The following is a 25,170-nucleotide window of genomic DNA, read 5'->3' on the forward strand; positions in this document are numbered from 1 at the left end:
GCAAGGGTAGGTGAACTGGACTGACCAGGTGGAAACAGCCCAGCATGTCTAGGATATTTTTTGGGGCTTTCCAGCCAGAAACACCAAAAGGTTAAAGAGGCTTGCATTCCAGCATCCCACTTGGGTTATCTTCAGCTGTACAGAGCCTTGTTGAGTTCTTTCAAACATTTCTAGCAATGAGCTATTTCATAACCTCTCAGATTCCAGTGCTGCACTATTTTCCTTGTAGAGGATTTTCTTCATATTCAGTCCTCATTTCTATTTGAGGCTTTTGTCTAGTGCCTCTTGTCCTTTCATTGTGTTCCTCTGAGAGGAATCTTTGCCTTCTTTGAGAAAAGCAAATGCAGTTCACTCTGTTTCTTCTTTCATTATGTGTTGCACCAGAGCCTCTTGATCATCTCAGCAGCCTTCCTCACTCCCTTCAGGACCTTAATCCTCACCACCTCATGCACTGAGGCTGCTCTGGCCCATTGTATCCTCCATCAGTTCTTTGTTATTCACCTGCAGCACAAATGTCTTGCTCAAGAACAAATCACCTGTTATAAATTACTTTAGCTCCTCTGACTTGCTGCTGTTTAAAGCTGAGCATATGGAGCACACCTTGTATATGGCAGGTCTTGCCTGACTCTTCCATTTCCGTCGATAACTTAGACCCATAGGGAATCATGCATTCAGAATTTAGCTGATAAATTACCATAACATAACAGTGACAATATACTCATGCATTTAGGACTGGAGTGTGCTAGAAGTAGTAGGGTCAAGTGTAAATACCACTGGTTGAAGATGGTAAGATATAATGAAAAAAAAAGGAACAAATATTCAACATTTTCAAGTTTTTCCCTTTTGCCTATGAAGTAAAAGAGCATGTTCCTTCCATGAAGCTGCAGATGGCATAGAATATGTGCTATCTGCAGAAGAGAAACAATTTTAAAAGCATTTTTTAAATTTTCTGTTTCTCACATCAACACACCCAGTGTGCAGTTCTATTCTACCATAGCTAGTCCCCTTTCCTGTTTTCAAATCTGCTGTTTCAAATGAATCAGATTTTTTTTGAGACAAGAAATGATACATCTTGGTTTTGAGGTTAATTGAGGGGTTTCCCTCCATTTTTACATTCTTACTTTTAAGCTTTTAAATCTGTTCAAAATATGAAATACTTATTTGGAAGCATGATAGTAAAAGGCATCAACTTCTACAAAGGTATTTCTAGATTTGAGTGCAGACATTGCTCTGGGAATTTACAGAATCTTGATTGACCCAAACTACTGGGTTTTTAATAGAGGAAGATAATTTGCTTCCTAAAACTTCTTTTGGCTGCCAGTTACCCCTGTCAGCGTTCTGTCCTTATGCTTGCCTACCCACTTGCTCCCCTTCATTAGAGGAGGAGATGCTCTGCCATGGGTGCAGCAGGGTCTCAGGGGGTTTGGGAACTGGCCACGGTCCTCCTGCTGTAGCACAGCACAATAGGACTGTTCCTTTGCTTCCTTTGCATGTAGAGGTGGAAAGAGATTTGGAAACACGTGGGTGCTTCCAAGTGGAACTTCTCAACCACTAATTCTGGGTGTTATCACCTTGCTGCCTAATGAATGCTTTGAATGGTCTGTCACAAATTTCCTATGCAAGACAAATTGGCTGTAGGAAATGAATGATGATGCCCATTTTGTTTCATTATTAGCAGTAATATGCTCCATTTTTCAGTAGGAGGAAGAAATAGGGAAGGGGAATTGCTTATAGACTTGTTAATTGCAGAAGGTTTTAGACCTTCATGGTAGGGAGAAAGGGATAGGCAACACTTTTAGTGCTGAGTAGTTACTCTGGGATGTGTTTGTCTTGTCTAGGGACAGTACCAAAGTAGCACTGTCCTTGACTCCAGTTATTCACAGACCAATACCCAGCCTGGACTGCATTTTCTGTATACATCTATTGACATTCTCCCCCAAAAACACACATACAGGCACTGGATTTGGTAAGACTTCAGCACATGCTTTGATGTTTTATGGAATATGGTGCATAAAAGCACAAGAAGAGGCTGAGATGAAGGTTTTTTCACTGGACTTGAGGTGCCTCCTCAGTTTTAGGCAGCTCATTGAGGGGAGTCATCCACTCTTCCTTGGGAATTAAGTGAAGAAAAAATTATATTAATGTGCACTGGAATTTATTGATCTTCTTTTGGAGGCAACCCTGAAACCAGCCCAGCCAAGGCGCCTGGTAGATGTCCTGTGCAAAGTGGCATTGCATATTCTTGTTTCAGGACTGTTGTGTAGGAAGAGACCTTGAGTGAAGTATTTCCACTGTATTTGTGCTTATACTTCTGCCTGACCCTCTGCCCACCTTTCCCTATCTTCAGCTTCCTGGGATGAGTTCTAATTAGCTCTTTGTGAGCTGAAGCACAAGGGATCCTGCAACATCTAAATACTCTTGTCCTATAAAGCTCAGTAGAAACAAAGCCATGCTAATGCTTCAGTGCTCAGTCTATCAGTGCTGATAATAGTCTCCTCTTAGAGCCCATGCTGTTAGAAATGTAGCAAAAGCCTGACAGTACATTAATGTATATACTCATGGGGAGAGTCTTTCAATGAGATACAGGGTCTGCTGGGTGGGAATCAAGCAATAAAGTAATTAACTGAGAGGAAGTGCTTGCAATGCTTTAATCAATAAGACTGCAGTAAAACTGAATAATGGAAGATCTTGACCTCTTCTGTCCTCTCCAGTGCTGGTCCTGAATGGGGAGCCGTGCTGATGTCCCAGAGTGAAACACTATCTTTTCTTGAGTTTCTTCGTTCCCTTGACAGCCCAGGATCACATGGGCAAACACACAGTCAAGTTAATTTGCATTCTTCTGGCCATGGTCGCTGTCTGTGCACTCTTTTACCATATGGCAAATGCAGGAAAGTGTGACTAGGCTCAAATGTGTTTCAAGGGGAGCTAAACTGAGTTGTGGTGTTGCATTTGCCACAGGCAAAGTCTATGTGCAGTTGCCCTGTCTCAGCTGGCCCTCAGAAATCCATCACGATGCTCTTGCTTGGGAGCAGGGATGAGCCCTTGGAATTGCAAAGGCAGTGATCAGACAGACTGATGGGTGTGTTAAGGCATTTGGGAGGCAGCCAAACTCAGTACTTTTAAAAATTTCCTTTCACCATCAGCTCCATGGCTGCAGTCCTTCCCTGTAACTGGAAGCAGGATGCTTGATCCTAGTGCAGTCACTTTTGTGAAGAGGCCGGAGTGGGGTGGGCTGGCCCTGGGGCAAAAGCAGCAGTGGCCGTGTAGGGTGACGTGTCCATAACATTTGCTTTTCTTTTCTTTCCACAGCCCTTTTCAATCTAATTCCTGTGGGTCTTCGCGTGGTGGCAATCCAAGGGGTGAAGGCAGGTCTGTACGTTGCCATGAACGCTGAGGGATATCTCTACAGCTCAGTGAGTACTTTGCACTGTTGGGCTCCTGGAGTTTTGTAGGTGGGAGGAAGCAGACTGCGCTGGGACTTCCAGCTTTTGCTGAAAACAGTCATGTATCAGCAAACCTTAAAAAGCGGCAGCGTGGGGAGCTGCTGCAAGGCCGTGCAATATTCACTTAGTAGTGTCTCCATGGAGATTCATGGCAATATTTCCTGACCTGTGAAGATACATTTTCGGTTCCTTTAAGTGTGTATTTAATGTAGGTCACGTTGTTGAGGCGTTGTATAGAGTTGGCTGGTCATATTCTGATTTCTCATTTGTGAAATGGCATGGACTCACTGGGATTGCTTCTGAATTGCACCCAGATAACTGATCATAGGTGGTACCCCAATGGGTCATACTCTGCTTTTGACTGCAGTGTAAATCCTCAGCAATACCCTGACTCTCTTAAAAGGGTTCTGGACTGTTCTGTTGGCAGAAATTCCCTGTATTTGTGTGGTCTTTTTAATGCACATAAAAGATAAGTGCAGCAATTTTTGCCGACTAATTCCTGTATAACTTTCTTAGATGGCATGAAAGGGCATGAGGTTATTCGTAAGATTCTCATTTAAAGTAAGTAATTGATTTTCACAGTGAATAATTGATTCAGTGATTTATGAAATATGGCAACCCTTTGCCAGAATTTTTATGCTTCAAATAACTTTGTTCTAGTTCTACATAGTAAAAAGGGATAGTTAATAATACACTTCTCATTTCTGTAGTTATGATAGCTTTACAGTGCATAGCCAGATTCTAATCTCATCTGCCTTTGTGTAAATTTGCAGTGCAGTAGTTCTGCTCTTGTCTGGGCACTTACTTTTGCTTCAGAAGTGTTGTGAGCATGACGATGGGACCACTGAAAGGACAGCAGTTTGGGTTGCTCTATGCAATTTTTCCTAACTTTTATCTTCCATCTTTGTTCCTGGTCAGTTTTATACTGGTCACATGATTGAGATTTCCCCTTTTCCCTTGGGATGTGACAAGGCTCTGTCTCCCCAGCAGCTCAGAGTAGGAAGCAAGTGGAGGTGTTAGTATGCCTGGCGAGGTAGGTCTCAAAACTGGCTGCTTGTCAAGAAGAGACAGAGAGATCAGTCTGGATCTCTGTGCATGCCAGACGCTTCCTGCTCTTTCATAGCCCAGTAAACATAATTGACTGCTTCTAAATAAATTAAATTGGTTTACTAACAATGAAAACTTCCTCTCTTTGTAAAGCTATCAGAGTCCTAAAGGTAATACCAAGCACAGCGTGATGCTGCATTATTGCGTGTGTGTCCCTCTGGGCACATTGTCAGGGGCTCAGGACTGATGCTTTGCCCTGTTTTTGCAGTGCAGAACACGGTTCTGGCCCAGTGCTGAGGCTCTTTGTACCATCAGTATCCTGTAAAGGAGGATTGCAGGAAATCAGAGGGTATCATAGGACCACAGCCAGCCAACGGGGTCCTCTTGGGCCAATGAGTAGTCATTGTTTTCTGAATAAGTAGTGTAGGGGAGGGAAAGGTGTGGGTCTTGGGAAAAAGAAGAAGTAGAGAGTTGAAAAAATGATGTTTGACAACTGAGAGACTAGAAGAGATGCAGAGAAAAATCTTCTCTCTCTAGTAATAGTGAGATATGGTATAAAGGGTGGGAGGGACACACCAAGAGGTGGTAGACAGCAGGAGGACCATGCTGTCCAGGAAACACATCTGTTAGTCATTTCAAGTATCCTAAAAGGCACCAGATCACACATGTATTCAAGTGAGGGAGATTTAATGGGCCTGCTTATTTCCAGCAAGTGTGCCTGTCTTGAGCAGGAAGGTTAATCAGGGAAGGCTGATGGGGAAGGATGCACTGTGATGGCCGGTGGTTAATGGAGTGAACCTCATTACATGCCATAGCTTGATGGCACTGAGCTCTGTCTGAGCTAATAAGAGTGAAACTGTTCATTTTATCAATGTGATCCAAGGTTTCTGTTTGCAGTAAATGTGTGATGCTCTACTCCAGGGTGATGGACCTTTTTTGGATAATCTCCTTGTGATGACTGGTAGCTCTGTCTTTGTCTTACAGCAGTAAATTAATGAATTCACTGTGCTTGGGAGCAAACCCCAAAGCAAGAAAATAGAAAATTTGTGGATGAAGTGTGTTAGGAGCAGGGAGTGTGGGTCAGGCTCATCTTAAAGGACAAGGGATGAGATCAGGATGCCATGAAAGAAGATATGTCCTAGAAGAGCTCAACCAGTTTAGGCAGTCTCTCTTGGATGCTGCAGGTTTCCTTGTGGGGTGATGGTCCCCAGGCCATGCTGCCTGGACCTCATTGCTGACCACACCAAGGGACACATTGTCCCTGGTCTTTGCTTAGCAGACCCTAAACTACAACTTTGTACTCTCTATGTGTGTACCTTGTTTTTTTCACTAGCCTTTTTTGGGGGATTCCTAAAAAAAAATGGGTCAGCACAGGTATTCTTCACTTACATGAGCCAATTGATAAATGAATTGCTTGGCTGCCTTCCATGCTGCGTGGAAGCTCTGTAAGGAGTTCTTAGAACACCCTCAAGTCCAGGACTAGTTTCAAATAAAATTGTCCAGAGTAATGGTTTTTTTCCTGTTTGTTTGGTTGGTTTTGGTTTGGGTTGGGGTCTTTTCGCTCCTCTTGAACCCAGATTGATGCTGCAACTGCACACATCATCACTGTGGGTTTGTTTTGGGTTTGTTTTGTGGGGTTTGTAGTGATGTTTAATCTCTGCGTAACAGCTGAGGTCTTGGCTGACATCCTCTGCCCTGGATCAAACCAGAGGCTGTTATCAGCCTGGTCTTAAGGATGGCTCGTGCCAGCTCCTTCTGAGTTTGGGCCAATGGGCTCTTGAATGAATGGGCTTAGAATTACCAGACCCTGGAAAAGGTCTTCCTTGTGTTGATTAGCACAAAAGTAGGGCTGAGTAGAGTCCTCTAAAGCCGAATGTGGTGAGACAGCATTTCCTAGAAACTAGCAAGACCTTCTGATGACTTGGCCACATCGCTGCTTTCAGCGATGAGTTTCCTCATCCCTGCCTCATCTGTTCAGGCAGGGATAGTGTCAGGCTGGGTTGAAGCCAACCATATATTCCTAGCCAGCTTTAGAGGCCTAAATTTATCAGAGGCTAAACCTTCTTTGTTTGGGAAGCAGCTGTTTGGGACTTGTGCATTGCTTACTCACACTAGATACCTGATTTAGTTTCCCCCAGACTAGGTTATTGCTATCTCTGAGGTTGACATGGGAATTAGGTGATAAGCAGACAAGAAAATCATGCTTTGGTTGGAGGCATTCTGCTTTGCAGAAAGTAGGGTGCAAGCCACTGTCTGCATAGCAAGCTTGAAGAGTCATTGATGTGTTCTGTTTGGATTTCCTGGAATGGACAGCAGCTGTAAATTCCCTAAGGGTGCACAAAGGTTTCAATCAGCACCTGTTCTGGGGAGGGTTTGCAGATCCACTAGTAGCATTTGAAGCCAAAGTAAAATGCATAGGATGAGTGAAGGGCAGTGGGTATAACTTAGAGTGCCTCAACACTTGGGAAGAATCTGAGACCCGGGGCTGGTTGTTGTACAGGATTCAGAAACATGGAATAAAGAGGTCTGTCCTGCTCCTGTGAGTTTACAGAATAGTCCTAACAGGAGAAGACTCAGAACATGCTCCCGTGTCTGTCTGGAGTTAATAGTTTCACACCAAATTAATTTCTACTCCTGTGTAACTTTGTGAAGTTTCTCCCCGTGGTTCCCAGCTTTCCCTCTGTTATCCCCTACACAGGGGCATGGGAAAGGGACTGCTTGTGAAGTATTTTGCCTGGGAGGCAAACATGGTTCTCCTGGAGCAGATCTTCGCCATGGGGCTGTAGAGTCTCCACAGGTCCACCCAATCACTCCAAGTACACTAAAAGTGCATCTCTCAATATGATGATATCTATAATTCAGTGGCATTGCAGCTGGGATTGGTTTTGCCCCAAGTGCAAAAGACTTCTCTTTTAAAATGTATTCTCTCAGATATTCCTTGTTGTTTAACTTGGAGTTCTAATTATTTTTGAAATGGCAAATTGTGATGCATAATTTATTGGGAAGACGTAGAAAACCCTAGCAGAGATAGAGAATACAGAGAAAAAAAATGGGTCACTTACAGGAGCTCACTATGGTTTTTCAGTAAAAACCTATGAGTTTGAAATGCTGAAATTAGAGCCTGAATCACTTCAAAGATTCCTGCTAATAAGGGAATGATTATGCACAATAAAAAAAAAAACAACTCTAAGCAGCATTGAGAAAACCCCAGTCATGCTAAAAGCTCAGTGTGTCTTTGCATTTTCTTTTCCTCTCCTTTTTTTCTGCTTTATCATTTTGCATAATAAACATGTCTTGAATAATAATGAACAAGCATCTGGGGAAGCATGTATATTAACTGTATTTTTAATCTGCTTGCAATGCTATAACTATTTTGCTACAACTCCTCTAGGGTTGCTGCACTCCTGTTTACATCGCTCCAAGGTCAGGGGCTGGAATCAATAATACTGCATTCTCTCCCCTAATAGGCTTGGGGTGTTAAACCTGCTGCTGACAATGCCATTTCTTTAATTCCCATTTGATCTCCAGTGGTGCTAGTTGATTTGGTCAGAAGTACAGACAGGCCAGGCAGGTATCCTGGACATTTTGCAAACCTTGTAAGAAAGCACACTTGTTGGGGGGATTCCCTAGTTTACAGGCCTCATTAGGAAGCCAGGTCAGTGGAGGGGGAGAGAAATGTCTCAAAGGCAAAGCACAGCATGAGACCGATGTCATGTGCCTTTAATTTCTCTCCAGAGTACCTACTCTTCTTCACTGGCTGTTTAAAGGGACTCACTGAATGAAGGCATTAACTGGGAGATAAAAAGCTCCTCCTGTCCCCTGAATTTTTCATAAATATGGGAACAAAATTAATATTCAAGGAAGCAGCAGTCCTGAGAAGAGCCAGCCCCTGGGAACAGATTCCTGCCCTGCATCGAATGTTCCTAAGATACAGCTCCTGGCAGGCACCCTGGCCATGCCAGCCTTGTAGCATGGAAACTTGTAAATACAGCTCTCATTAATATAGTGGGCCCTTTTCCCCTGGTGAGATGCTGCCATCCATGTTGTTCAGCTTGTCAGGTGGAGGAGAGCAGCGTGGTGCATTTCTGTGGCTCTTTGGGGGCGGGTTTTTCATCTGGCATCCTGCTGAGGGACTGTATTCCCTGAACTTCCCAGCACAGCACTGTGGTACAACTCCCAAAGGGAGGATGGGGCTTTGCACCTTGAATTCACATCTGGAATGAGTTTGATCAGACTTTACTGTTCAAGCAAGAGACCTTCAGAGGAAAAAATCAGTAACAGCAGGGCCTAATCCTGCTTTCCTAGCTGCTGTTGCCTTGTCTTATATGATAGCAATACAAATTATAAAGGGTAAGTAAGCTTCAATAACAATATTCTTCTTTTAGCCTTTGTTGCACAGGATATTTAGGAACATGCAATGGTCTACCTAACACCAGCTGAGGAGCGGGGATGGGCCATTCCCCTTGTGAGCAGTGGTCTGTCAGTGTAGGAATGAATTATGATCTTTTGTTGAAATTTCATTTTGCAAGAAGATTGGGGGAAAATGCTCCAGAGGTGCTGACTCATCTCATTTTGATACTTCCCCAAAGAAACATTACAGATTCCCATTTTGAAAGAACTTCAGAGTTGTTTATATTGCCTTATCATTCCTAATAAAATCAGAACACAATGTTTAGATTTTGGTGGAGCATTTTAATCCCACATGATTCCCTTGAAATGTGGAGGGAGGGTAAAACACCATCAGGGAGGGGTTGCTGTAAATTGAAGGGAATGCAAGAGTAGAAACCAGAGAGATGAACCAGTGGAGGCTGGAATCTCCTGCACAGTGTTTGTTTTGCTGATTTCCTTGAGGCAGACAGGCCTAGCCCTGGATAAGCAGGTAGGCAAAGCCTATGGAGCAGGTGCAGAGCAGCAGTAATGCTGCATAGAGCTTACCTGTTTTTGTCCTGTGTGTTGGGTGTGATCAATTAATCACTGTAGGGGATATGATGAGGTTAAAGCAGAACAGTCAATGGCAATGCAACATCTGAGTTGGATTTTGGAAGGAAACTGTCACGCATGTCTAGACTGAGGACAGCACAGTGTGCAGTGAAGCCCTTGTTTAGCAGAAGTTATGTGCAGGTGGAGCACTTATCCCAGCAGGCAAAAACCAAAAGATGACTGTCAAAGTGTCCTTCTGGAGAGGTGTTTACAGCAGAAGTCCCTTTTGTTGCCATTCTTTTGCATCTTACTAGCTGGGGGATGCAGGACTGGCTGGTAACTGAGCTCCTTTCTCCACTACCTGATTAATATTTGGCTTTTCCTAAAATTCTCTGGCCTCCTTTCCTTGTTTTTAATGCTATTTATCCAATAAATTATCATCAAATAATTTGTCTATTGTCTGTTTTCCAGAAGTGAAACCTAGACAAAACTCCAGGAATATCCTGGGTTACAGTGAGACTATCATTAACATTTTATTTTGTAGTGAAGGGAGGACAAATACTGTCCTTCCTGAGTCTAGGCCACTGATAAGAAAAGAAGCAAGGAAAGTTTTGAGTGAGGATATGTTTGACTGAAGTCAGGTGTGTGTTAATGAAATGATTTAGATCTCTTTTCCAATAATACCAAACTCAAATACAGAATGCATAAAACTAGGAAATGGTGTGCCTTTTCCAAACAGTGATTAACAGTTCTGGAGGTGAAAGTGGGAGGCTAAAAAGTCCAAGGAAAAAACTTTACTGTGTGCATGTAATTATAACAGTGAGAGAGGCTAAAAAATCCAAGGAAAAAACTCTGCTGACTGTGTGCATGTAATTATAACAGTGAGCCAAGTGATAGAAAACTTCAGGAATGGGGAACATTGAATTGTAATGCTATTTTCTAAGGAAAAGGATGAGAGACTAAGTCCCTGGGCTATTTCAGGACAGACTGGCTGAAACAGTGGGGAATGTAGGGTACTGTAGCAGAAAGACCCGGATGGGGAACTTAAACTGTCCCTGCTTTGCTGTCAAAGGGTAATGTCCTGACTAAGCATCTGCAAAACAAAAATAATTTTATTGGGGTCTCTGGATCACTGGAACTCAGTTCAGGTACTAGAGACTTTTATTATCATGTATCCCAAGACACAGGGCTGGCTTCTGGCACATATACCTCCTGAAATTGTTGAAGTAGATGTGCACAGCAGGAGTTAGGAGCCTGGCCTAAAACATGTGTGTGCAATTCAGTGAAGTGCTAGAATTGCACCTTGGTGCTTTTGTGAATCTGTGTTCCCTGGTCACCCCTGTGGCAGAGACACAGGCTGTGAGGAACACCAGCCTCCTCCAAATGCTTCTTCTGGCATCTTTCTGAATGTGACACTCCGTGCTGCAAGGAAAACTCCAAATCTACCCATCTTCTCTTGCAGTGCATGCATCCTTGAAAGGGACCGTGGGCTGGAAGGGGATCTGTGTGTGCTGCTGTCCCTGCTGCCAGGTGTTGGGAGGTGCTGTGTGTTGACAGTGTGCTGGGCTCTGCAGAGGCACAGGATGGCCGGCGGGGCTGTGCCAGAGCCGTGAGCTGTGTGCAAGCAGGGAGGAGCTCAGGGGCACCTTGCCAGCAGCATTGCCCAGAGGCAGCCTGGCAGCAGAGCAGGCAGGCAGGACACACATGGCTCTGTGTCTGCTCCAGGGCCTCCTGAGCCTCGCCTGGTCCCTGCATCTGGCCTCATGGCTCTGAGGTGTGCCAGGCAGCACTGCAAAGGCTGTGTCCTGTGCATGCTGGCCCTGGGACAGGGCTTGGAGGGCACAGCCTGCAGCAGAGGCAGAGCCTGTCCTGCTCACCCACCACAGGGACTGACTTCTGTAAAAATATGCCCAACCCTCCTGGGAGACTAAAAATGTCAGCCTCCAGGGGAAATGGCTGAGTGTGTCAGATCTGCTGGTTGTTTATTTCTAGGGCATTTAATTGTACTAGTCAACTTGTAAATTGTGAATGAATTCGTATCTGCTGAAACACTTGGGGTTTTTCCATGGGTTTTTTTTGCCTCTGAAATGGTTCTAGGGTGGGGTCCACAGGGTTTTGAGATTATGCCATGCAACACCATGAGGACAGGCACATTCAGAGATCATTGGTTCTTCAGGGCACAAAGATGACACAAGACAGTCATTATTACAGTAGAGACTTTACTTCACCCTGGACCTTCTGCAGAGCAGGTCAGTTTAGTAATCATCCCATTCCCTCTGCAGCCAGTTAGTGTAACCAACATTCTACAGAGTAGATTGTTTTACACATTAACCTTAATGTGAGCTCAAACACTCACAAAGCTCTCTCATCCACCTGCTGGTCCTTGTCCTGCCCTGGAAGTTGTGATAGTGCAGGGTATTGAGCAGGGCACTGCATGTGCTTGCACATTGCTGTCTGTGCTGTCAGGAATTCTCATCAGCCTGTGGGCTCAGGACCCCTTCAGAGAAGTGCCTAGTGACCCAATGGCCATGGCTGATGGCCACCAGCCCCACACAGTGGTGAGGTGCAGGAGGGAGTAGAGCGTGTAATCATACAGATGCAGGATTATGAGAAATTTGGGATTTTGAGAATTCCAGTACTAAAGTTGTGGCCTCTTTGCATCAGGAATAGGAGGAGAAAAATCCTCACTTCGCTGGAGGCTGAGCGCAGACAGGATGATTCAGAACAGTGTGGACTTGCAGCTTGGTCCTTCTTTAGCAAACTGAAATGAAACACTCTCTGCTGCACCAGCAGTTGTTTTTAGACTGCTTGCAGAACTGGAGAACCAAGTAATCATAGTTGGACTGGTATCCATTAGGCCCTTTATGGTGTATCATCACCTTTCTGCCTGCAATTAGGTTACATGCTTAATCTTTCGTGACTAATTTCATTTGCTTGCAGCAGTTTTGCTGTTCTTTAGTTACACTTCCCAGCAGCTTCTGCTGCTCACCTTAGTTCTGTCATCCTCTCTCCTGTTCCTTTACCACGTCTTACTCTCACATCACTGTGTTTTGGACAACATACCCAAACCAGCAGATTTATCTTAGCAGATGCAAACTATGTATTCTTATGCCTGTGGCCTTCTCAACAGCTGTTGCTTGATTAACAAACGAACCTTCTTCACTGCTGATGAACTAAGGTTTGAATACTTTGTTGTGTGGAGGTTTCTGCTCTTCTGTGGAAAAGCCTGACAAGCCCTAAAATGTTTAAATGCTACTAAATTAATCATTCCTTTGTGAAATCAATAAATCCCTCTCACACACAGACGTAAGTCACAGGTTAATAAGGTGTTTAAACGTCTCAGCCATTGAGAAGGCAGTAAGGAGACTTTGAGGGCGCCCTGCCACCTCCCACATACTGATGGTATCTGAGGTGCAGAGGAGCTGTGCTTTTGAAGCAGTGGTAGCCCTTCATGCAGCTCTTCCCTATAAGTTAGGGGATTGCAGAAAGCTGAAAGTATTTTGGTATTCACAATATGCTCCCTGATCCTCCAAATCCATACCTACGCACCAGCCCCATGCTAAAAGCTTTCTGAAACGTGAACAACCTCTTGACATAAATTAGACATGGCACAATGATGGTAAGTCTTTGTCTCCTCACCACTTTTCTCCTGAGAAGACCAAAGGATTTCCTTCTCTTTATAAGACACTTCCTTGGTCAGCTGCTGAAGGCTATGCATCAAATGCATTATTGATAACAGCCCTTGGAAGTTGCATGCACACCTTACAGACTCCCAGCTGCTGTCTGGAACACTGCAGAAGAGTGACTGCAGCTGGACAAAGATTATCTGCTTCTTCCTAAAACCCCCTGAGACAGAAATCAGTATGAATCTCCTGCACAGCCTTTTCTCTCCCACCACTAAATCATTGTAAGCATGAAGTAGAAGAGAAGAAAATAGAACCTCAGGATTTTGAACAAGAATATTGGATGAGGAGGCACCAAAAAAGATAACATCCAACTTTGTAGACACATGCAGAGTGAGATGAGGAGAGAGATTTAGTTTAATTCTGACATTCCCTCAAGCTCAGTGGTTGTGCTGGGCTGTTTCTTCCCACAGCAGGGATCTGAAGCAAGCAGGAGTTGAGAAGAGCAGTTCTTGGTATTCCTGCTCAGTATTCAAAGCCCATGCACTCATGCCAGACATGCCTTTAAAGTGACTTTTCTTTTTCTGGTGGCTTGAGTCCCCACATTGTCCCATGTTGCTCTCAGTTGATTCATGTGCACTGCAGAGAGGTTCCCCTTTTCTTCCCAAGGCTGGATAACTGCTGGTGGTGGAGCTGGGGCAGCTGATGGATTTTGAGCATTGGACTGTACTTGGTGCCAAGGAGAACCATCACCCTCTGCAGCTGGTGCCTGCTGTCTGTTCCCTGCAGCCCATTCCTCTGTACTGTGTCTATTCCCATGCCAGTTAGGGGGCTGCACTGAGCCCCTTCCTTCCCAGCAGGGCAGGGCACACTGCTGGAAGCAGGACCTTTGCCAGGGATCCAGCCAGTTCAGGAGGAGAGTGCTGTGCACATGCACAAGTGGGTTCCAAAATGTTGGTTGTTGCCCTCCTGGTTCTAAGGAGACAAGGTCTCACAGCTGTCACACTGGCTTGTCCAAAGGAACTTCTGTCTTCATGCACCTCTTCCTACTGCTCTGGGCATTTTGGCTGGACAAAGCCCTTCTCCTTGATTCTCCTGGCATGCTGCAGAAGCTGTTGCTAAACAGCACTGGCTATGCTGTCCTTAGAGATACCCTGTGTCTTTTTTTTACCTCCTGCTTGTCTATCTTCATAGAGGCTCACCACAGTCTTGTCCACAGGAAGTGTCTGTGGATGTCCTGTCAATTCCTCATGGGCTCTCCCATGCTCTCTGATAATTTTCCACTCAAACTGGGAAACTTCATCACAGAGCTAAGGAAACTGAGAGTGATGTGATATGCCCAAGGTCACGTGTAGAGACTGGATTAGGCCTTCTGTTCTCCCTGATGCTAATACTTTGCCTTAATCACAAGCTTTCTTTTGTATCACTGTGATCATTTAGGGAACTGGTGCATCGGCAGCAGCACAACTTGTTTGTGTAGTATCCTGTGTCTGAGAAAATCAGTTTGCTTTCAAAGCTGTGCACTGTGTAGGCTGGAATTGCTTTCCCTCTGTCTTCCCATTGCATTTCTTTTCTGGCTCCTCAGCATTTATGTCCCTAGCAATCATCATTGAGGATAATGGGAGCAGGCAAAAGAACCACAGGAGAGTCGTGCTTTGCCAGCCATCTTCCCTTGCACATCTTAATACCATATGTCAAGTGCAGTTGCTCAGGGCTCCACAGATATCTCTTTTTCAGCCACCCGAGGAGCTGGGGCTGTTTACGGTGTCAGCTTCACAAGATGGCAGGTGGAGAATTAGAAACTGCTCCTGAGAAGCTCAGGAAAAGAAGCACTTGGTAATTGCTGATGCCCCCAGGAGCTGAACAGCTGGGTCTTGCAAGAAAACTGTTTGCAGTAACAAAAGCAGGCATGGGTTTTCAGATAGCTTAAAGCCCTGCTTTCAGAGGTATTGAGCACCCAGTACATCCCCTTGCTCTCACTGAGATGAATGTAAGGGTGGCCTTTGTGGGTGCATTTAACTCAGTGTCCACCTTCAGTAAGTGCCACTCCCAGTGACAGCTGGAAGAAACCAGTAACAGAGACAGTAGCAGAGTGAGCTTTCTGACCACTGAGAAAACATCTTGGACTGTGCTGAAATACTTGGTTTTTCAGAGCTAGGTTGAGTTCTAGAAACCATCCAGGTGGATTGCTGGGCATTGTGTCTGGAATTCACAGAGCTTCAGTAGTGCTTTGCAGTGCTGGTATAGTGCCATGCACCGTGTCATCCCCTCTCTAGGGCATCTCGTGCCATCCAGGCATGACCAGAGACTTAATGAGAGCTGTGGGACAGCTCTAAACTGTTGGTTTTGCTTGGAGGTGGACTGGGTGGGACTCAACAGAAAATTCTATTCCATAGGGTTTTTTCAGTGGTGGAAGCATGGCTGTAAAGCATCACATATCAAGGCAATCAATGGGGGAAGGACCTGTGTAATTTCTGGGATATTGAAGGATGTATTTTAGTGTCTGCTGTCACTGCCACTGGGTTGTACCTGGAGCAAACCAACTGGTATTCATGGTATTCATTAGAAAACTGAGATGTGTGTATTTATTCCAGCATCCCTGAGACTCCTGCTCAGTCTCTGGGTAATGTCCAGTGAATGGGTGCATGCTCATGTCACTGCATGTGTGGAAGACCAACTCCTTTTTGAGGCTTTGGAGTATGAATTTTCTGTGAATGTTCTTTGTTAATAGTGATTGATGATTTTGGTGAAAAAATTGTAATTCATTAGAAGTAGTGCCTGATTTGGAAACTGGAAATTATCATGTCTTTCTGGGATGTGATAGCAAGATTGGCCTGTCTACTGGAAAGCTCAAAGTGATTGCCAGAAGCAGGAGAGAATTATCCACCTTTTACACAAGAAAGGAGAGGTGTAGAAAAGGGAAAGGTGCCTGTTGACCACGCTTATCTTTGGCTTGTAACTCCTTAATGACAAAGCACCCAGGCTCCAATAGCCTCAGCTTCTTGCATGACCCAGACTAACTTCAAGTAGTTTGTAAAATATTTCTGCATCCCCATAGAAGCCTTTCCCTCTGGATTCCAAGTGTGAATGTCTCAGACTTGCACTGTGCAACAATCTCTGGTTTTGTAAGGAGCTCTGAGAGACAATTTATTAAAGGTTTAGCAGAGTATTTTATAGTTTCTTGCATCTCCAGGAGTTTTGTGCAAAGAAGGTCTTTGTGAAAGTTTATTATTCAAATTTGAAGGGATGGAAGGAAATCAATTTCCTTCTTCAAAACTGCATTTTTTCACCTACTCCATTTGCTTATCAGTCTTGCCTTGCCAGGATTATTCTAATCAGATTTCACATACAAAAAAATAATAACATAAAAATAATTCTCCTCTTTCAAGTCTTTGTGAGGCTTAAGTAAATTAAGACGTTGATCAGATTCTGCTCACTGTTGAAGCTGTGAATACAATGGAGGGTACCTGTTGTGGCTGGGGATTGTGTCTGATGTGGTTTTTTATCTTCAGAGGGGGGGGCAGAAGGAAGGACTGAAACCAGACTCGTCCCTGGGGGTTCCTTGGTTAACCTGTGTTTCAGGTAGCAGCTGGGATGTGGACCTGCAGGACACACGGCCACAGTCCAACCCAAAGGGGACAAAAGGCAGAGAAGGGATGCCTGTGTGGCTGCAGGAAGCTGCTCCAGCAAGCAGGGCTGCCAGGCTGTGCTTCGCCACCACCTCATGCACTGAGCTGCTGCAAAGGGGAGCCCAGTGTCCAAATTGCTGGCGTGGTTTTGCAAGTCTGTCCTCAGCCTAATGCACCAAAATGCCAGCCTGTAGCAAAGCCAGCACAGCTTCTCTGCATACAGGTTATTCCTGATTTGGCAGCTGTTTGGGAACCTTATTTGCTGTTCATGTCAAGACTGATAGCACTCCTATGGGTGCTGTGACCTTGAGCATCCTTTCATTCTTCCTGAATAAGCTCATTATGAGCTCCTAAATTGTCATCAGGGATTTGCCATGACCTAAAATGAAAGTGTCTTTCTGTAAATACTGCCACAATGAAGTATGTTCACTTCAGCATGAGGTCTGGGCTTGGTGGACAAAGGCCACTCTGATACTGATTCTGGCCCCTTGTATGACAATCTGTGTTTTTATTGAGTTTGACAAATAACTCCATATTCCATAGATCCACAGGGATCTTCTTGATAGTGGCTAAAAGGTATGGGTGGGTGCTCATACTCAGCCCAGAAGACAATTCACAGCAGTAGTTTTTTTTTAAGACCCAAGCACACAAAGCTTGGTAGTACTATTTAGTTATAAAACAGGCCTGCAGTCAACGTTTTTTAAAAAAATGTTGTGTCCCTCTTTGCAGATGGGACTTTTGTACTTAAGGGTGCTCTTAGGACAATTTGTAGGGCTCAGCTCCCTGCTCTCACAGAAATGCCTTGCCTTGACTCAATGATTCAGTTCAGTGTCTAAACCTGGACGTTCCTCTCTCTCTCTGCAATGTGCCAGCATCCCCCGCCTGCCTGCCACAAGACCATGGATCTCCCTTGGGACCTGTGTCCTATCTGCCAGCCCTGTGCATGTCTTGCATGCCCCAGGACATCTCAGATGGCACTGGGAACCTGTGCTGAGGTAACCAGATCGAGCCCTTAATCTCTGCGCCTCAGCTGCTCCTCTATGTGGTGGAGATAAGATTCCTTTCTTGCTCCCACGGAGACAGAGGGGAGATAAGCGTGCTGGTGATTGACAGGCACTGGATGCTGTGGTAAGGGCACTGTGCAAGAGCTTGAGTAGATAAGAGTGACTACATGACAGCATGAGGTTTTTTCCCGTTGTTCTTTACCTCAGAAGATTTTCTCCTTCACATGTCCTTTTCCTATCAGGTTGTTAGTGCACTGAAAGAGATGAACTCACATGAGTCTCTCACACGTGAAGCTTGCATTGACATTGCTCCAAACCTAACTAGGTTTCTCTCTAAGTTCAGCCGTCCTGTCCCTATTTGACCTATTTGCCCCACATTGCTCAACTAAGGAAGTGTTCCAATACCTCAGCAGTGTTTGGAAGCAGCTTCTATTCGAGATAGCTCTATTATTCATTAAAAGAAATGGCAAAAAGAATCACTTGGTTTTCAGGTTTGTCAAGTTGGAATGATGCAGGGAAGTAGGGAAATCACTGTCTGACTTCAAAATGGAATAAATTGGCCTGACACCACCTGAAAGAATAAACCCAGAAGCTAGATACCATCTTTTTCAGCTAAATCACTGTTCTGACACCTAGTTACTTCATTACCAGTGGTGCTGTATATACTTGCAGCTCCCTGTGGTTTCAGTGGGATTTCAAAGTAATCACCAGCCCTGCAGTTCTTTCCCCTTTTATTTACAGACTTCAAAAGCTCAGTTTTGTGCTCATCATGTAGGACTCTCTTTCTTGTCATTTGTTTGGAGACTGTCCGAAAGAAATTTTCTATAGCCAGGAGATGTTTTCAAGGTTTTTTGTAAAGGTACTGAATACTGGAAGTCTCTAGAACACGAGAGACCAAGACAGTCAAACTGTAAGACCCCACCGAAATCTGTGGCAGGGTATGAGCTCATCTCCATCCTAGGCTCTTCCCTGGGAAAGATCAAACCATTATCCTCTCCAGCAGAGGACTGCCGTGCTCAGCAGGGGTGGTGGGTGTGTTGAGGGCAGCAGGAGGAAGCTGTGAAGGGCTGTGTGTTCTGCAACAAAAGCTTCAGGCACACAGTTCTCAGAGAAGCCTTTCCAAAGACCCCACAAGAGAGTCTGCAGCATGTACTTCTTAGGTCATTATGTCCTTTTATTTATCTTCACTTTCACAGTGTCCCCTTTCTTTGTGCTTGTAGTCATCAATCATATCTTCAATTACTTGGGTATAATCTGCTCACAGTAGTGTCACTTCAAATTGTAAAATACTTTATAGTTAACAGTTTCACAGCTTCTGTGAACATTGATGTAACTATCAATGATGGACTTTCCCTCCTGCAACTCTTGAATCTTGAGTCATTGAAACCTGCATGAAGTGAGCAAAAGCTGACAGGCATTCTGAGTGTGTTTTAAAGTTGGTGGCCTTGTGTAGATTCTCCATTCACTTTTATTCTTTGGGTTTTTTACTGAAAATGCTCCTAAGAGAAGGCTACAGTGGCCATTGCTCTGTTTCCATGCGTTGCCAGCACTGGGAGCCAGGAGCTGTTCATATCCATCTCATGCGAGCTGGTTATCTCTGGGGCGTATACAGTAACTAAGTCATAAGGGACACGAGCACATCCTCAATTCACCAGGAAATCTTGTATCTGTGGTTACTCCTCTGGTCAAGTTCTTGGCTGAACTGAGGAAGTGTTTTTCTTCAGAAGATCCTGGGGGACTAGCTTTTGATCTAGACCTCAGGGCACCTCTTGTGCTCTGCAAAACTTGGCAGCATCCATGTGGTGAAAATATCCCTCCCTGCATCTTTCTAACTCATCTCTCTGTAGGAGCCATCTGTCTGTCTAATCTTCCCAGGGCTAACGGATGGCTGTGCTTAAGAGTTTGACCATCCAAATAGAGTCCTCGAGTGATGGAGCCAATGATGCAATGATTGCTGGGGCACGGTGAGCTCTGTGCAGCCTGGCTACAGCTGCTTCCCTGCATTCTTTCCACCACTCAAATCTGTAGTGTAATTTTTAAAACTGCCATCGCAGATGACCCTATTCTTGTGGTTCTAATGCAAATATTGACCACATTTCCTTTCAAAAATGTTTGGAGAGAGGAAGGAGGAATAGCTCAGAGGAGCTACATTGTCATCTGTACAAAGTTAAATCCACACTGAGTAGGACAAAGATGAATTTCCATACTCAGAATGTGTAATTGCATAGCAAGTACAGTGTGCATGCTTGGTAGGTAAATTGTAACACTGAGGCTGTTGTAACAAAAATGTTGAGGGCACAAACCAGATTTATGTATTTGAAAAAGTGGGCTTACATATGACTCTTGCCCATTCAGATAAATCAGCTAATGTATTAATGTATTAGCTTAATACATGACGGACACAATAGCCTTGACTTCTCAAATATACATATTCAGAGAAAAATAAAGATTTAGAAGCAATTTTTTCAATAAATAGGGGGATTAGTCACAAATCCAATAAAGAATTGCAGATTTTGCTTCCCCTTCTACAGTCTTTTATGGTTTGAAAGCATCTGAAATGATGCTATTTCCTGATTAGATACCTTTTTAAAATTTCCTACCAGTCATTTTCGTGGGTTTGGGGTTTTTTTGTGTTCCTTTTCTGGTTTTTTTTTTTGTAATAAAAGCCAATGAATAGTTCTTTAGTGTGTGGCAGCAGAGTCAGCAGAAAGTAACTGTCCAAACTGCAAAAGAGGACTTATTTAACCTGGTCTGTAGATTACAGTGAATAAATGAGAAGGGGAAATGTGTTGCTGGATGTTTTCAGCCTTCAGCAATTCAATGACCATGCTCTTTTCAACCTCAGCGAAATGAAATATACACTCCTAATGAAGTTCTGATGTTCAATTATTTTCATGTTTTCGTGGTTTTTTTGGTTTTTTTTAGATCATCTTCATTGCCCAGACAAATGGCACCTCTGTAGCGTTGTCAGTCTGTCCCTTTTCTCCTGAGGATATCTCATCGCCTTTAGTGTTGGAATACCTGCAGATGTATTTGAGAAAGCAGTTGCAAGATGGAAAATGTGACTGAACCCTCCTGTTCCGGGAAAGCAAGCTATGAGGCCCCTGTCAAAATTGGTTGAGTCATTTTTACCTACAGCAATATTTTAATGAAGCGATTGAGCCAGGACTGGAGGGTTTTCATCCATCCTGCACAGAGGATGGTGGATCCTGAGTGACTGTTTGTCTCTCACAGCAGTTTGGAAGGGACCTGCAAAGTTTCATGTGATGTGACAGAGCCGAGCAAATAGGGAACTAATTAGGTGTAGGCACATAGTGGGGCAAAGCAGGTCCTAGAGACAGTGAAAGTGTCATAAAGGTTGGTGTGCAGACAAGAGAGAGGAGATGAGCTCAAGCATCAAGGTGAGTCCTTGAAAGCACAGCCCCACTGAGAAGTCTCATAGGAGGGTGAACCTCGCTGTCTGAGTATCTGTGACATTTTCCAGGAGAGTATTAGCAAGTTTAGAACAGAGAAAAAAGATATTCTTCACATAATATGTGATGGCTGTAAAGGATACCACAGATTGCTGGAGATTCAGGGCTGCCAGCAGTGTTCTTAAACTTTGTACCAGTATAGCCAGCACTGATCCCTACCTGCAACAAAATACTCATCTAGATGGACCCCCAACAGAAAGAAACCTATATTCAAGAGGGTCTAGGAGCAGTGGGATAGAAAAGGTTTTTGGAAGACCTGAGAATTTACTTTGAATCATGGTGAAAAGTCATTGCTCTCCTGCTTTTGCTATTGAACTCTCTTTCCTATCTCATCATGTTTCATACAGATTTTTCTCTCAATGGCACATGTGCTGGGGGCATTAGCCCAGTGGCCTAGGAAGCAATGGCGTAAACTTTATGGGCAGAGCTGGATTTTTCAGCTGGCTCCAGGTCTGGAGGCAGTGGGCACAAAATTAAACCCAAGAGATTCTGTCTGAACACCAGAAAATGTTATTTTACTGTGAGGGTGGCTGAGCACAGGCACAGGCTGCTCAGGGAGGTTGTGGAATTTCCCTTCTTCGAGGGATTTCCTCCCTTCTTGATTCCTGGCATCCCTGGTATCTATCAGTGGTCTCTGCAGATGTCTCTGGAGATGGTTTGGAAGACTCAGCTGAAGTGGCTTCCTGGCTCTGGAAGCTAGGGGACCACGGAGTAGAATAAAGCCATCCAATGTCTTTAGATGTCTTTAAAGTGCAAATGCAAATGTGTTGCTGAGATCAAACTTGGGGAAAGAAGTGCAGCAGCAAAGCAAGCTGCTACAATAAGCTAGTGCATAAATATTCCAGCAGAAAGGTTCAGAGCCATCTGCAAAGACTACTAAAACTTAGCAGGGAAGCCAGAAATCAAAAAGAGAGTTAATAATCAGTCCTCAGTGTCTCAGGAGCATACGGGCCTCTTTCCGCATTATGCTACATGAATGTCTTTTGTATTGCAGTAGCAGCCTTTAGGTGAAAAAAGAGGGAGGCACAGTAATTTTAATAAAGCACTCAGATATAGACTGGAGCTATTAACTTGCTGGAAGTCCTGGTTGTTTTGAAGGTACAATCTGGTTGCCATTAAAAAACAACAATAAAAAATCTCCTGCCGCCGAAAATTTTGCATGCTTGCATTTGTATGTTAATAGTTTCCTTTGTGAGAAGTGGGAGGAAAGTGACAGGAAGGACAGAGAAGACTTGGGCATGAGAAAGTGGGTTGTGGAGGAGATTTGTTATGTCATGCAAAACCTATCACCTCCACGTCCAGATTCCTCTCTGTCCAACTCAATACCACCCTAATAAATCTCCACCTCTTGGCTGATGTCTGCATCCAGGACATGTTATCAGTCACTGCTGACAAGGACTATTAGTCATTATTGCCAGGACAGAAACTCAGTCTGAACAGACTGAATGGCAGAGAAACCAGTTTCTTTGTGCTAAGAAATGTTTGCTGCCAGGGGTGTGTGGTCTAGGAGTTGGTACAGCTCCTGCTGCCCAACTCAGTCCATGCAGCATTCCCATTTCTAGGACAATACTCAGTGTTTTAGTGAGTGACATGTTCCATGCATTGCTTCCCTTGGTGTGCACCAGCCCTCCTCCCAGGCACTCCAGAAGCTCTGAGATGATCCTGCAACCATGGATAATAAAAGTGTTGCCACTTAATTTGCACTCTTGTTTCAGAAGGAGGTGATAACATTCCCGATGATCTGCCTTTAAAGAGAGCTCGTTTGTTGCTCTTACTCAGTGAGAAGGGAGAGAAATTGTCATGTTCATTTGGAAACTGCAGTGTTAATTAAAAGGTTTCCAGAAACCATCTGTGAGTTTTTATTACAACTTGAGGTTTGTTCCCGCTTGTTCACATAGTTGGAGGGGAGCAGGGGTCACAGGCTGAGGGCTTGCAATTGTTTAACTTCTGTGTATAGACCTGTGACCACATACAAAGCAGAAGTTATTAAAGGCAATAGTGCTGTCTCCCTGCTCTTCCTCTGACAGGTTCTCCCAGTCGCCCAAGTTCTCTGTATGGTTGTTCCCTCTCATTTTGTATCTGACATTTTTGCTACTGTGAGTTTTTTCAGCAGAATTCCTCCAGACATGCTGTCATGGATTGTTCCAAGCCACAATCCAACAGGACAGAAGGTGCCTGAGTTAGCTTCAGCAGTGAAATTATACAGCAGAAGGCATTATTAAAAGTGGATCTTTTGTCCAATAAATCCTCCTTTATGACTCAGAGATTGGAAGGAATTCAGAGAAGGGCAACAGAAACAATTCTGGGGCTGATGGTTGAGTTAGAGGGGATATGTTAAGAGAGGAAAAGGTGTTGGCATTTGTTAAGGGAGAAAATTGAGCATGTAATATGCTGTACTGGCTAAGAAGGGGGATGTTTTCAGGAAACTAGCAATGAACATAAAACGCTGCAGATTACATAGGAAGTTCCAGCCTGGTGATGGAAGTGCACTGGTTCAGTGACTTTTGCTGGAAAAGGGAGCTTTCCAGGTGTGTAGTGAATGTAAATACAGGTAGGTGATGGAAATCACTGTCCTTGCACTGCTAGGGATGTGTCCCTCTGACCTGGTCCATAAGCAAGGGTGGGAAGACAGGGCTTAGTAGTACCCTCTCTTTTGATACCCCTGTAAAAGGGACTTTTTTGCTGTGACAGAAGAAAAAGCCCTCTCATTTGCAAATAACTAGTAATTTGGAATCTGGAGAAAGCTTTTATTATCCACCAAGTGTGTGTTAATTAACTGTCTGTCTCACAAATTAACTATTAGTAGAAGGTGCTTAAGTGAAATGCCCTGAAGCTTCTTAAGCATCTTCTCTGGAAAAAGATGTTGGGATTTGCTGTAAAGTCCAGTCACGGATCTGATGAGAGCCTGCAGCAATCCTGCAAGAAGGATGCTGGCAGCATTTCCATCCTAGCTCCATTCTCTGATCTCTTGGCAGCTTTTCACTTCAGCAATGACAGTATTCTTTTAACCCAGCTTTTTTACCTGTTGGCTTTTCCTGGAAGCACTGTCTCTGGTTTGTGCTGCATGTATTGTAGTCTGCTGGATTTTGGATTAATTGTAGATGTCTAAGACAGGTGCAGCTGATCTTAAAAGCTACTAGTTAAAGGAGCTTGTAGACGAGCCATGTTTATGTTTTCCCAGCTCATTAGAGGAACAGCATGTGCTGCATTCCTGACTTTTGACACTTGGACTTCATTGTGGGAGGGAGGGGAATGCGGTTGTTTTCCTTTTGCTTTGTTTGTGGCTGGAGGTCGAGAGCATCTCCTTGTGCCCGCTCTGTATGCAGGCTCTGTGGCCTCTATTTATTAGCATTAACTCTTCCCCTCCGTTGCTGTTACTTGCCTCCTCTGCCACTTTTCTTGGGAAAGCATCATGGTGCTTGAGGCAGCAGTGACTGCTCTGTGAACACCCCCTGCTCCCTTTTAGGGGACAGGGCTTCTCTGTTTAGGGCACACGGGAACCTGAGAAAAGCAGCAGGGATGTGCGCAAGGACTTGTCCCAGCCTGTCAGCAGCCCATCAGCACAGATGCAGCAGCGTGTTTCAGGCTGATGCCTCAGCACCTCCTTTCTTCATCTCCCTGGGAAGGCAGAACGGACAAGCCCAGCTCTATTTTCACCAGGGAAAAGTGAGAATTACTCACCGCAGCTCCGGGCGAGGCAGTCTGAATCTCTGTGGTTTGATGGGAGTGGCTGTGCAGAACATGGGGGAGAAGGGGATGCTGGATTGCTTTGCTGCAGCACCAGTGCCCTGCCATGGAGCAGGAATCCTTGCCCTGAGCCTCAGAGCAGGTTTCCAGCTGCAGGAGAACACGGGGGTTTGGTTTTGGTCTGTCCTGGGGTGGGCACCTCTCCCTCTGCTCCCGGCAGCGCTGTTCCATTCCCAGTTTTAGCAGCCAAAGGTACCAGTAACACTTCTGCATACAGAACTTTGCTAGGGCATAACAGCTTGCATGATTTAATTATTTTAATTGGAATTAACTGGGAAAATAAT

The 25,170-nt window shown here is 44.5% G+C and overlaps 1 protein-coding gene across 1 annotated transcript in view; it reads left to right on the forward strand.

Annotated features, from left to right (window-relative positions):
* Window positions 1-25,170, forward strand: part of FGF12 (fibroblast growth factor 12) — an 87,803-nt gene that overhangs the window by 14,574 nt on the left and 48,059 nt on the right. The window contains exon 3 of the mRNA XM_031055524.1: window positions 3,310-3,413. Within this exon, the coding sequence (XP_030911384.1) occupies window positions 3,310-3,413 (104 nt within the window). The remainder of the gene's footprint in view (window positions 1-3,309; window positions 3,414-25,170) is intronic.

This window comes from Geospiza fortis, unplaced genomic scaffold (genome assembly GCF_000277835.1).
Source record: "Geospiza fortis unplaced genomic scaffold, GeoFor_1.0 scaffold172, whole genome shotgun sequence".
In the NCBI taxonomy this organism is placed as follows: Eukaryota; Metazoa; Chordata; class Aves; order Passeriformes; family Thraupidae; genus Geospiza; species Geospiza fortis.